This window comes from Mirounga leonina, unplaced genomic scaffold (assembly GCF_011800145.1).
Source record: "Mirounga leonina isolate KUSES-001 unplaced genomic scaffold, KU_Mleo_1.0 Mir_129, whole genome shotgun sequence".
Classification (NCBI taxonomy): Eukaryota; Metazoa; Chordata; class Mammalia; order Carnivora; family Phocidae; genus Mirounga; species Mirounga leonina.
Window position 1 is genome coordinate 67,806,863 of NW_023270323.1, and position 13,226 is coordinate 67,820,088.

The 13,226-nt window shown below is 34.2% G+C and overlaps 1 protein-coding gene across 5 annotated transcripts in view; it reads left to right on the forward strand.

Moving 5' to 3' along the window:
* The window catches only part of LCORL (ligand dependent nuclear receptor corepressor like), a 162,425-nt gene that overhangs the window by 134,037 nt on the left and 15,162 nt on the right, over positions 1 to 13,226 (forward strand). For 2 of the 5 annotated variants that reach the window (XM_035005231.1, XM_035005233.1), the window contains exons 7-8: positions 492 to 5,305; positions 12,915 to 12,941. The exons of 1 other annotated variant lie outside the window; for it this stretch is intronic. In XM_035005231.1, the coding sequence (XP_034861122.1) occupies positions 492 to 5,305; positions 12,915 to 12,940 (4,840 nt within the window). In that variant the 3' untranslated portion in view covers position 12,941. The remainder of the gene's footprint in view (positions 1 to 491; positions 5,306 to 12,914; positions 12,942 to 13,226) is intronic. 2 more of the 5 variants (XM_035005232.1, XM_035005235.1) reach the window with 2 other exon arrangements.

The window sequence follows — 13,226 nt, forward strand, 5'->3', positions numbered from 1 at the left end:
CTTTCTTTTATCAATAATTTTTATTTTCACTACCTTGAAAAAATATCTATTTTAAATAAAGATAAGATTTTCTCCTACATCTTATTTTTCTTATTTGCACTAATACGGGTTGATAATTATCAAAATAACTTAAAAAATGTCTACTTTCAAAAATGTAACTCCTTCTGAAGCACTTTCCATTAAATATTCTTAATACATCCAAAGCACTAAACATTAGCAATCTATAAATATAATCATACCTATAATCAGCTTTTATATCACAAAACTAGGGCTTTCCTTTGACTATGATACTTGCCATGGGAAATTAATTATCATCGTGCTTCATTATATTTTTGCTGAACAATAATCAAGATGTCATTAGTGCAGCTCTGTAGGAGTTAGGAGTCCAGCAATACCAAAATTTCTTTTGTTCAAACTCTGTTAAAATTGTAACTCCTTATAATACTGGTATTTTTGCTGTAATTCATTTTTTGTTTGATTTTTATTTTTAGTTCAACTGTTGATGCAAAATCAGAGGAAGCTACTAAAATGGAAAAAGGAAAATCAGCATTAAGCAAAGTTTTGGAATCTTTGTGCATACATCACCAGCAACAAGTTTTGGCCATGTTGAAATTAGTCCAAGAGCAGAATGCTGCTTCTCTTTGCTCTTGTAATGCATCATATACTGTGTCTTCAGAATCTCAAAAGCCCCTAATTGAAGATGATTTACATGGTCTATTCTGTAATTATGAATATAGGCTGGCAGAAAGAGGGTGTTTACAAAATGAAAGACAAAGCCCTGGTTTTGTGCCTCTGCCAGTCTGTATTAAAGATTTACATTGTTTATCTTGCCAAACTGTAACTATTGAACACATTAAGACAGTAGTGAATAGAGGAATTGCAAACAGTTCTAATTCTCACAGGTGCTGTTCTGGACTGTTACCAAACATTCACTCCACAAAACCAACGTTTCATGCTCCTCTTTCACCAAGGGAAGTATGTGGTGTTTCAGTCAGTCTTAAGGACTTTTGTGGATCTCGAAGTCCATCACCTCCCCCATTATCACCTGTACAGACTGAAGGATTCGAAAAATTGAAAGATGTCGTCTCAGAGCTTTCGGCCTTAGAAGATAATGGACTCGAAATAAACATTAACCAGCCTCCATCTCTCATACCAGCAGACATAAACAGTGACAAGGGTGACCGCGAAGGTAAAATACGTAAAACTAAAAAATCCAGTGACTCTGATTATTTGCTTCTGGAAGACAGCGGTAATTGTACTACAAATCATGAAAAAGGTGAAACTACTATAATTTTTCAAGATTTAATGGATCGTATTAATGAAAAACTAAAATCAATAGAAACTACAGATGTGACAAACCTTATAAAATTATCTAGCAGTGATTGTAATACAGATAATGATTTAAAACTGAGAGATTTAATATCCTCACTCTTGAATAATGCCAAGGCCAGTGATTACAGTTTCATGGAATTGCTGAGTCAACATGATAAAAAGGTAGAAAATAAAATTATTCAGACAAGATTTCGAAAGCGTCAAGAAACCTTATTTTCAATGCACAACTCTCCTGATTCACCCATGTTTAGAAGGCAGTCTTTACAAATAAAAAGAGAACTTGCTAGTCTTGATGAAAATTTTGTAAGAAAAAAATACACTGAAAAAAATTCAAGGAAGTTGACATGCAATGATGAGATATTTTCCACGGACAAAAAAGAATTCTATCATTGCCAAGGGTCTTTACAAAATTCTGAAAGCTTACAAGATAACAATCATGCAGAAACATCATTTTCACCAGATTGTGCATTACAATCATTGCAACTACCTCTTCATAGTTTAGAAACTAACTTGGCTTTTGATGCATTTTCAGAAAGCTTTAAAACAACTTCCCCTGGGAAAATGAGCATAAAATCACAGGAGAAATCTGCAGCTGGAAAAAAACTTTTGCAAAATCACAAGGAGAATCCAAAACTGGAGAATACTCAAACTCCTTTGAAAAGTGATGTTCCTGGACTTTTGAGCAGAACTAAACGAAATATTGTGCGCCCGGGGTGGTATTCTATATATGTAACAAATAATTATGTTTTTAAAAAATCCCCTAAGGCCAAAAAACTTTCTGAATCTACAAAAAAAAAAGACCCAGTGAAAAATATTCAAATTGAAAGCTCACACAATATAGATCTAAACAAAATTGCAATGAATTCTAATTTACAAGTTGTTGTGGAGCGTTTGGAAGACACAATAAATATGGCCAAAAAGTCTTTGAATAATCACTCATTATCTGAAGGATGCAAGGCATCCAAGAAATTGATAGAAATTAATGGTAAAGATCAAACTGCAGGTAGAAATATGACTCTTACTTTAAGCAGAACGACATGCAAAGAACAGAGTTTATCAAAATCTGTGGTAGCAGCCAGCAATATCAAAAGCAGTCATATTCCTACAATAGATATGAATAGCAAAAGACTTGATAATCTCGAAAAGTCTTCTATTTTAGATGCGAGTAGCTTGATTTCCAATGTTCAAAGTGTGCCAACAAAATATGAAGCCATTGAAAGCTCTTCTTTTTCCAGCTATTCTAGCCCTATCAAACTCATGTTTTTATCTGAGGTTAAAAGCAGTGAAGGAGTCAAATATACTTTAACTTCAGTTGGTACTTCCAAATCAAATATTGATCTTCCTTCTGAAAAATGTCCAACTCATCATGTAATTGAAAAAAAAACAGAAACAAATAAGGATGTCCCAAATGCTAACTTTGAAAATTATAGTTCTAATCCTAATGACAGTGACCCTCTACAGGGAGAACTAAACAAATTTAATTGTGCAAAAGAAATTACAGAATCCCCTGCAATGTTTATAGATGATATGAATAGTGATAAGCCACAACATGAACCTAAGGAAAATCCAAGCAATGGTATTGATTCATCCTTTAAACGAAAACCAGGTCGACCTAAAAAAATAGGTCCCCAGGTTGTGAAACAAATTAAGCGGCCAATTGGAAGACCACCAAAACCTAAAACTGATCAAACAGACATCACCATTTGCCAAAATGAGTCTTCTAGTGCTGGAAAGAAAAGTCCAGAATCTCTCCTATCAGAAGTAGAAGAAGGTATTTATAAAAAGAGTATTACTGTAACTGTTATTTATGGAAGATCAAGAAGAAGTAGAAGGCATGTTTCTGAAGGAACTGTAAACATAAGCAATATTATGTCTTTCAGCAATAATGTTGCTGACTTTCCAACTGAATGTAACGGTCTCAGAAATATTAGAGAATACAAAACTGACTCAGGTGAAAGAAGTGCTGTTTCGAGTTTGACTACTGAAAGTGAGATCTTGGGGTCTGGCTTTGACTATGTTAGGCCTACCAAGAACAAGTCTGTGATACCTCAACCTTCCAAGAACATTATTCGACCAAACCAGAAGCCTTTTGCAATAATTAGGAAGCCTGGTAGACCTGCAAAAGTGAAAATCTCTGGCATATCTGTGACTATTAATAGAGTTTCACCTCAGGAGAGAGAAGTAAGTATTAGCAGCTGCTTACCTCCTTTAGAACAAGAAAATACATTAGAAAAAAATCTGGCTGAAGAAAAGTATGATCACCAATGCAGTAAGATGGATACAAGGCACACTGAAGCTGACATATTTAAGAATGGATCAAAAAGTATGGTTGCTACTATACCTTTGAGACATTCTATTGGGGATAGAAAACCATCTCTCCATTTCTTACATCCATTAGCATCGTCTAGCTCACTTATTTATAGAAATGCTCTGCTCCGTAAATCATATAAACTCCATTTGCAGAAAGGTAAAAGTCAGAAGGAAAAACATAGGCAGTCAAGGATAAAAATAGCTTCGAAAGGTACCCCAGCAACTAGAAATTCAAGGAATGCAAAAATATGTTTGGAAGATAACAAATTAATACCCATTTCTGAAGTATCCTTGGACCCTATAATTTCATCAAATCCTTTGCTCAGGTGGTGGGCTGCTTCTACTTCAAACGATTCCTTATTAGAGGAATTAAACAATAGATTTGAGCAAATAACAAATGCTTGGGTACAAGTGAGTGGAGATGAAGCTGGAAACTGTGTTCATAAAAAAAGAGAACGCATTGAAAATGATAATTTCAAAATAGCAAAACCTTTGGAAACCTGTCTTTTAGAACTTGAAGTTTCACCTGTAAAAATGCTTTTTCGGAAAAAGTATGATTTGAATGAACTCTGTATCTGGTTTATGCAAACAACAGAAACACAGTCTCTTTCACTAGTTAGAAAAGCAAATGCTCGAAACCCTTTGGAAGTAATAAACACCAGAGGAATTAAATTAGGGACCAAATATTCTAATTTTAATACCAGCCCCTTCAGAAAGCACTTTAAAAAATTTGCACTATCTTCTCCTTCAAAATCAGCAGGGAAGTTGCATCTACTGCATAAAATGGTTAGCTCTCCACTGTTAAATGTGAAAAGTAATTTAACATTAGCTAGATTAAAAAGAACTGAGTTTAAGAGGTTGCAACATGCAAAGTGGAAAAGAGAGGGAAAGCTGCACAACCATGGAACAATTGATTGGATCTCTAAAAGGAGGAACTTAAGATTTTTCTGCCAGAACCAATTTTTAAATAAGACTGAGGGGGGAACAAAGGCTGACATCCCACTCCAAGGAAAAAACACACTAAATAATCAGTTTATTTTGCCACCTGAGATCAGGGATGACTCTTTGCAACAGAAGGTGGTGATGTCTGACTTGAAAACACATGCTAGTTTAGAGAATAATTTTAAGTCAGAAGCAAAGGAGAATGGAACAAATTGCAGCCAAAAAGATTTTGAAAAGGGACCAAGACTAGGAAATGTATGTCCAAATAATTGGAGGTCAAAAACCTTAAAAGATTGTAGAATATTTTTGAGGAAGATCAACTATCTTGAACACAGAAATACTTTTAAGCTAAATACAATCATTTACTCTCCTGAATCTATTGACGGTGGAAGTAATCATCAGACTCATAGAGAAGAATCAAAGTGCTTTACCTTAAGATCCCATTCTGCTAGGCAAAATTCTTTTAAAAAGCAATCTAAAGAAATAGAAAATGCTAAAACAAATAGTCCTTCAACCAATAAATTTCCTGGCCAACTTGACAACAGTAAATTAAATAAATGTGTTAACTATGACAAGAATCCTGATAGTTCTGATGTTCTTAGCAAATTGAACAAAAGAAAAAGACCACCATGGAAGACCACAGAAATGTCAACAAAAAGACATAAACGACAGTCTTGCAACAGTGGACAAATGGCAAACTATTATTCAAAATCCCAACTAGGTAAGTTTTTCTCTACTTAATTTTAAAGTTTCATTGTAGGTGCCTTGAGTAAAGTATGAGATAATGGGTAGAAAAGGAACAGCTGATTTAGTTTCAATTTATTTCCTAATTTCTTGGCACCTAGTATGAAACTCACGAAATTAGGTTCTACTAAATGTACCCATGCACTTCCCTACCTCTTAATGTGTCCAGAATTTTAAGCAAATTAAAATATATTTAGTAGAGACATAGAAAGCTCCTAAACATATATCATTAATATACAAGTTATATTATCTGTTTTTGTATTTGATCTAATATAAAATATAGAAAACAGTGTGAATGGTAAATATGCCCAAGGAGCTATCTAAAAATTAACTGCTACACTACAGGATAATATGTATTCATTGTCTTGATAAATTAATAGCTTTGAGACCATGTGGAAAGAAGACGGTCTCTGCTAAGTCAATGAGGTCTATAACATATATAATAATTCTAGTAAATCAGTCTCACATTTACCATCAAATTGTTAATGTCCTCTGGTACTGCTTTGAGAACCATCTTAAGACTCTGCTTATTTAAATAGTGTCAAGGAACAAGATATTTTCTTCAATAAATAAGCAAACTTGTTGAATAGGTTTTTTTTTCAGATGAGACACTGAACTAGATTCCACAGATACAAAGATGAGGATTTCTTTCCAGAGATAATCTATAGTGTAACAAGGGAGAAAATCATATACAGATACTGTTAAGGTAATGGTAAATTTAGAATGTAAACTGAAATTACTTTAGTAAGTAATTATGTGCTTTACTCAGTTATGCTGGCCTGACTTTGGTGCCTCAGGGAGACTGTTCCCCTCAGACCCTAGCAAGATAGGATATGAACACTGTAGTTGCCAATGGAGCCAGTTCCATCTCAGCTTATTGATAGGTGCTAGACAGTTCAGGATTTGTAGAAGTATGGTAATGCTCATTTCATTACTTCCTGGACATGCGAGAGTGTGCCAGGTTACATTTGTAAATTTAAGGCTATTTTATTGTATAGTTGCATTGTTACATTGTATATTTTAGGGGCTTATGGAGGTATTGATGGCTTTATTTTTGTTACCTTTTTAAAACTTTTTTAAAAGCTAAGAAACAATTATTAAATTTTCTATTAAAATATTAAAAGCAATAAACTCAAGTTTTAATAGGTTAGATGATTATAATGACCCCAACATTCAATTAATTGAATGACTTTAAAATGCCTATTTCAGTAATATTTAACATGCATTAATTAAAAATTTTTAACTTTGTAACATGTGACGATTAAAGCTTTAATGTTAATCAAATTAGAGTCTCCATTATGAAAGATGAATCAAATTAAAAAATAATGTCCTTTGTTTCTTGTCCTTAGGATAACTAAAAATAACATGACAAATAGCATGTCAGGAAAAAAGAGGGAAGAAGCCTGATAGTGATTAAAAAAAAAAAATTTATAATTCACCTAAAAATATATACACATATTTTTGAAAGACTGTCATGAATGGAGTAGAAAGTGCAGTGTTTCACTTTTAATTCTTTCATTCTCATTTCATGCTGTTAGAGTTTACCAAAGGTAGTTTACAACAGAACCGTATTTTGTCCTTCTAGCTTCTTAACCATTGTATCTTCCTAAGGTATGAATATAAAATTTATATTAATATGATTCTTTATCCCACTAAATATGAGATCACCCTGGAAAAATCAGATGGAAAATGCCTCATTATTACTTTTTCACATTAATCTCAAAATCCTTGTGTGATTTTTTAAAAAAATTTAGCATTGTTGTTTTACACCTTTTCTCATTTTTAAAATTACTAGTACTATTTCCTGTTCTGCTTAAAGTTTTATTTATCTTTTACTGATAACTTTCCTTCTTTATTTAACATTCTTTTTTTTAATCAAGGACATTATTTTTACAAAGTTGTATTTATAGCAGCTTTTGTTATATTTATCTGATTTTAAAATGTTTCTTAAGGTGTTCTTTTTTTTCTCATTATTCTTGGTATTCCATACTTCTTAATGCCTTTTTGGAAATGACACTAAAATTCATTATCAGTTTTATATGTGTTTTTCTTCGTCATAGAGTAATTAGTGACTGGAGATTTGAGAGAGATTTTTAACAACAAGGACTTTTCTAGAAAAATTCATAAGGCAATGTATATAATGAATTAGGGAATATTTCTATTGATGAAAAGTTTTGCTTCTGCCATAAATGTCTTGTTTTTGTACATTTCAAGATTTACTGTCTAGATATAGTTTAATACATAGGAGTTTTAAAACTTATACTTCACTACATTTGTACTGCTGTGTATCAACTGTAGACATGGCAAGGAAAGAAGAAATGCAATTCTATCCTATTCTTAATTCAGTATATACTTAATGAATGCCTACAACATGCTCTTAGATACTGTAGAAAGTTCAGAAAGTTCCCTTTCCATCTGAGTAAGAAAACAAGACTTGCATCATGTATATATATTCAGTAAATAGAGTATATTTTATGTTTTAAGTGAGATATTATATTATTAATTATATTAAGGGGATAGAATGGCTAAAGTCATGGTTTGTGTTCTCATGGAGCTTATCATTTCATAGGGGACAGTGAATAGGCAATTCCAGTAGAAAGTAGAGTGCTGTAATTGGGGAGAGAGGTGGCTTGTAGAAGCACCAAGGAGGGAAATTGAACCCAGGTTTAGAAAATTAGGCAAGGATTCTTACATAGTTACATCTAAGCTGAGATTTGAAGGATGCCAAAGTATTAGAAGTCAGGGGAGAAGTATTTCAGGAAGAGCAAACTGCATGTGGAAAATTTGGGTGACAGAACAGGCTTATAGAACACTGAGTAATTTAATTCATATAGCTGAGGCATAAAAGAGAAATTAAGAAAGGGGCAGGGGGCGGACAGAAAAATGGCAAAAGATAAAGCTACTGAGGGAAGCATAGCCCAAATTGTGAGGCCAGCATCAGTTAATGAAAAAATGTTTGGAGCCCTAGTATGGCAGTAATGGAGAACAGATAGATTTGGTGGAGGTCTATGAGATAGAATCAGTACATCTTAGAGAGTAGAGGAATAAAGGGTAATGTCCAGGTTTGTGCTTGAACATCTAAGTGATAGAGGATAGTAACATTCACTGAGATATAAGAGAACATTAAGAGTGTGCAGTTTTAGATGTAAGCAGTTTGAGTGGAATATCTAAGAAAAGATGTTTAGGAAGCAATCACAGTTGACCCTTGGACAATGCAGAGGTTAGGGGTGCTAACTTCCTGTGCATTAAAAAAATCTACATATAACTTTTGACTCCGCAAGAACTTAACTACCAATAACCTGTTGACCGGAAGCCTTACTGATAACATGAACAGTTAATACATATTTTCTGTTATATGTATTATATACAGTATTCTTATAATAAAGTAAGCTAGAGAAAAGATTTTATAAGAAAATCATAAGGAAGAGAAAATACATTTACAATACTGTATGTATATTTATGGGGAAAAAAATCTGCGTGTAAGTGGACCCGCGCAGTTTAAACCTGTCTTATTAAGAGGTCAGCTTTGGTTAATATGTGTTTGTTTCTCAGAAAAGAGGTCTGAGCTAGAGATAAAGATTTTGGAGTCCATAAATAATTGAAACCATGAGAGTGGAATGGATTGCTCAGTGTAAAATGGGAAGAGCCTAGGACCTCAGAGCCCCAAAGATATAGAGGAAAAAAAAAATTGTGCACAGGGGCACATGGATTGCGGAGGTGGTTAAGTGTCCCAACTCTTGATTTTGGCTCAGGTCATGATCTCAGGGTCGTGAGATTGAGCCCTGCATCAGGCTCCATACTCAACAGGGAGTCTGCTTGAGATTCTCTCCCTCTGCCCCTGCCCACCACTCGAGTGCACACACGCACTCACTCTTTCTCTAAAATAAATCTTAAAAAAAAAAAAAAGTACACAAAAGGAGACTGATGAGGGTAGTCAGGAAGTAAGAGGAAAGCCAGGAGAGTGTGGTAGAAAGGAAATGTGTTTTAAGAAGGGATAAAACAACAGTGTGAAATGTTGAAAAGAGGTTAATTAAGCCTTGAAATGTTTCCACTGAAGATAGCACAAAAGGTTATTGTAATGATTTTGGAGAGCGTAGTTTTGGTACGCAGCCAGAAATCTTATGATTGAGTTAATGCAGGAAGAGGAAATGAAGAAAATTAGCATAGAAAACTAAATGGCTCTGACTGGAGAGGAGATAGGGAGATAGTGAGAGGAAGCCCTCATGAAGACTGTTTTTTTTAAAAAAAAAGTTTAACTGCTGCCAATGAGGAGAAGCCAGTAGAGAATGAAAGGTTGAAGATACAAACAAGATGGCAAGCAGTGGAAATGGAGTGAAGCCCCAGAGTGAATTATTGGACATTATGGGCCATCATTAGATAGTTTTGGTGAGAAGAATCACTTCTCTCTTAAAACATGAAAACAGTGGAAACAATATATGGGAATGCACGTTAGTTCACAAATTCATGGGCAAAATATTGAGAATATTAGAGATATTTTCTATGACTCCAGAGGTAATTTAAGAATAATATGGTGGGTATTGTGCAATGTAGATAACATTTGAAATACTCTCTCAAGAAATAACAGGGTTGAACAGTTTTGTGATTTTTATCTCAGCCGCCAGAATGTAAGCTTGGAGAAAGGTGGGCCCTTAGATTTAATTGGGTTAATTGGGTTCACCAAGTGGGTATAACAAAAGGACAAAGAGATCAGGCCGAGAACTCATTCCGTGAATAGTGAGAAACTAAAGTGTAATTCTAGGGAATCTTTTCTAATGATAACACACAGTATAGAGTTTTGAGGGGAAGGACAAAATGGGGTGTGTGAAAGGCTAGCTGCAAGAGATGATTTTTGAGGTGATAATGGCCTAAAATGGAGTGACTATTGAAAATAATAATATAGAACTTTTGCATATCAGTGTCTTTTGAGTTACTGAAGTAAATGTGTGCCTTTCCTAACTGATAAAGATCTGGATGTAAATAAGCTTACTTTGGACACATCTAAGGAAGTTTTAAGACTAGAATAACTAATGTGGACTTGAGGTAGCTATACTCATTGTACTCATCCTAAAACATTAAATTTTGCCATAAAAATTCAGAATTCAAATTGATACTTTGAATTAGATTCTGAGCTGACTGAAAAAAAGTCAATTTGTCAGCTTCTCCTGTTTTGTCATCTATCCTCAAAAATGACTGAATACAATTTTTCCATTTAGAATTGTGGTTTTCACACAGGTATGTTAACTGATGGGTGATTTTTAATTAATATTAATAAAATTTCAACTACCTAAAACTGAAACCAACCATTCATCCTCCTCTGGTCCTGCTCATGAATGGTTTACCACATTTTTTGCATCCTAACTCAAAATATCCTTTTAAATTTGTATGGTTGAGGCAAACCTTGGCACAGAATATCCTTAAACATGTTCAAATAAAATTTAGAGTTAGCATTTCTTCATGTGCTATTATTCAGCTTCATAATTATCATTTAATGGAAGAACTATGTAGCATAGAGTAGATGATTTTCTAAATTTCATTTTGATAGAAACACATTGCTAGATGACTCATTGTCACCTTCATTTAGTTTGCCACACAAGCATTCCAGAGATATAGTCCAAGAAGCACTAGTCCTCCAAGATGTTCTGTGGGAAAAGGGTCCTATGGTCTAATAACTTTGGGAAATGCTCAGTCCTGTGCTTGTTGAATCACTATGCCCCATTAACATGTTAAACAGCATTCTTCAAACTTTATATATCATATCATATCATATATCATATCATAGCTTTTTATGTCCCACAGTTTGGGGAACATAATTGGAAAACACTGCTCTATATAGTTTCCTGCTAGGGTTTCTTTATATTTACTGCGATATTCCCAGAAAAATGCAATGACTATAAAAACATACTAATTTATATACTAGATTTGTTCTTGGACATAAATTAGAGTAATCAAACTTAAGTTGTAAGTGCTTTATTAACATTCACCATTAAAAGAACACTGTGGTAAATACCTATAAGCCAAAGATGATCACATTCTAATGAGCCCATTTTGTAAATTTCATTTTTGTATATTAGATTTTCATTTCATGTTAAGAAAGGAGGAGTGGTGGTAGCAGTCAATTCAGGTAGCTTTACCATAGATATTACAAACCATGAGAAAATATCTTATGAACTTAGGAAAACATATGAGATCAGTGTTTTTTGTCAAGTCTTAATTTCATATAACATCAGTATCTCCTCAAGTCTTAATTAATCTTACACCATCTTAGTTTAGTCAGAACTGGATGAAGTGAAGATAGATATTTTAGTGGAAAAATGAAAAAACTCATTGGCATATTCTTTTTTATTTGGACTTCATATTACCTCTTTACTAATTGACAGTGCCACAAGTGAAACCGTTAAAACTTTTGGTTATTTGAAGTATTCTAATGAAATCAGGAATTTAAAAAAAAATTTTTTTTTTTTTAATATTTTATTTATTTGCAAGAGAGAATGAGAGACAGAGAGCATGAGAGGGAGGAGGGTCAGAGGGAGAAGCAGACTCCCCGCTGAGCAGGGAGCCCGATGCGGGACTCGATCCCGGGACTCCAGGATCATGACCTGAGCCGAAGGCAGTCGCTTAACCGACTGAGCCACCCAGGCGCCCGTGAAATCAGGAATTTTTAATAAAAATCTGTTCTATTTATAATTGAGTTTCTTCCCTATCAGCATAACTTTCATAGGAACTGAGTAAGGAGAAGAGTTTTGGGTTTTGAAGCATTTCTAACTCTTGCTATAATGCTTTATTAAAATATAGAAGAGCTACTTTGATAATCTCCTGTCTTGATTTTTTTTTCTTAGAATTTTTCTTGACTATTTTATATCCTATTGCTTTGTTAACCATTACTGAGTTTTTCACAATATTCTACTTGACTAATTACCCCACATCTTTCATGGAAAACCATCTAATTTACTCAACAAATTGGATACTTTTTCTTTTGGTCTACTAGGCTTTGTGTTAGAGTCACAGAGGAACTCGGGGAACTTACAAAAAAGTATGTCAAATTGTTTTTACTTTGGCAGCACAGTATAATTTGAAGAAAGATAATTTGATTGATTCTCCATACTAGTGGATACGGAGTATAGAACTATTTTCAAACATAAAACTAATTCTCTAAATTGGGGCACCTGGCCCATGGCCTGTTTGTAAGTAAAGTTTTATTGTAACACTCCAAGTTCACTTAGGTGTTGTCATTGCTGTTTATGCCACTGAAGCTGAATTGAGTAATTTCATAAAGCCCACAAAGCTTAAAATACTTATTACCTGGCCTTTTGTGGAAAAAAGTTTGCTGACCTGTATATATCAGGAGAATTTTGGTATGTGGCTAGAAAGTCCTTGGGTTGTTTAAAAATAGATTAAAGTTATTATATCCAGTTTATTCCGAACACCCCATCCTCTCCCTCTTCCCACACAATGCAATATATTTCTGACTTGTAGTTGTTTTGTTTTATCTGTATGGGACAAGACCTATCGTTATCCAGCAGAGTGGTGCTGGGGAGCCATGAGTGGCAGTTTATTCTGTTTTGTAAATCTTTATTCTCTCCCCGCAGCCTCCAGACCTGCTTTGTCTATCTGAGGTAAGTCCAAGGGTCGCCCTTCTTCTCTTCCTTCACCGGTGGCTACCACCTGTTAGAAAGATTGATTTCAGTGCTTTACATCTTAAATTCCTTCCTCAAATGTTCTCCTTTTTTCTTCTCAATTTCTTCACTTAGGGATTCAGAATTCTTGGTTCAGCTCTCCCAGCTACCATTCCCCCCACCCTCATTTTTCCTGGGCAGTAAACAGTTTGCAGTGGAGCTGAGCATTCTGTGATTATAATGTTAAGTCTATTGAATTCACCTGTTGTTTAATTACGCGCGGGG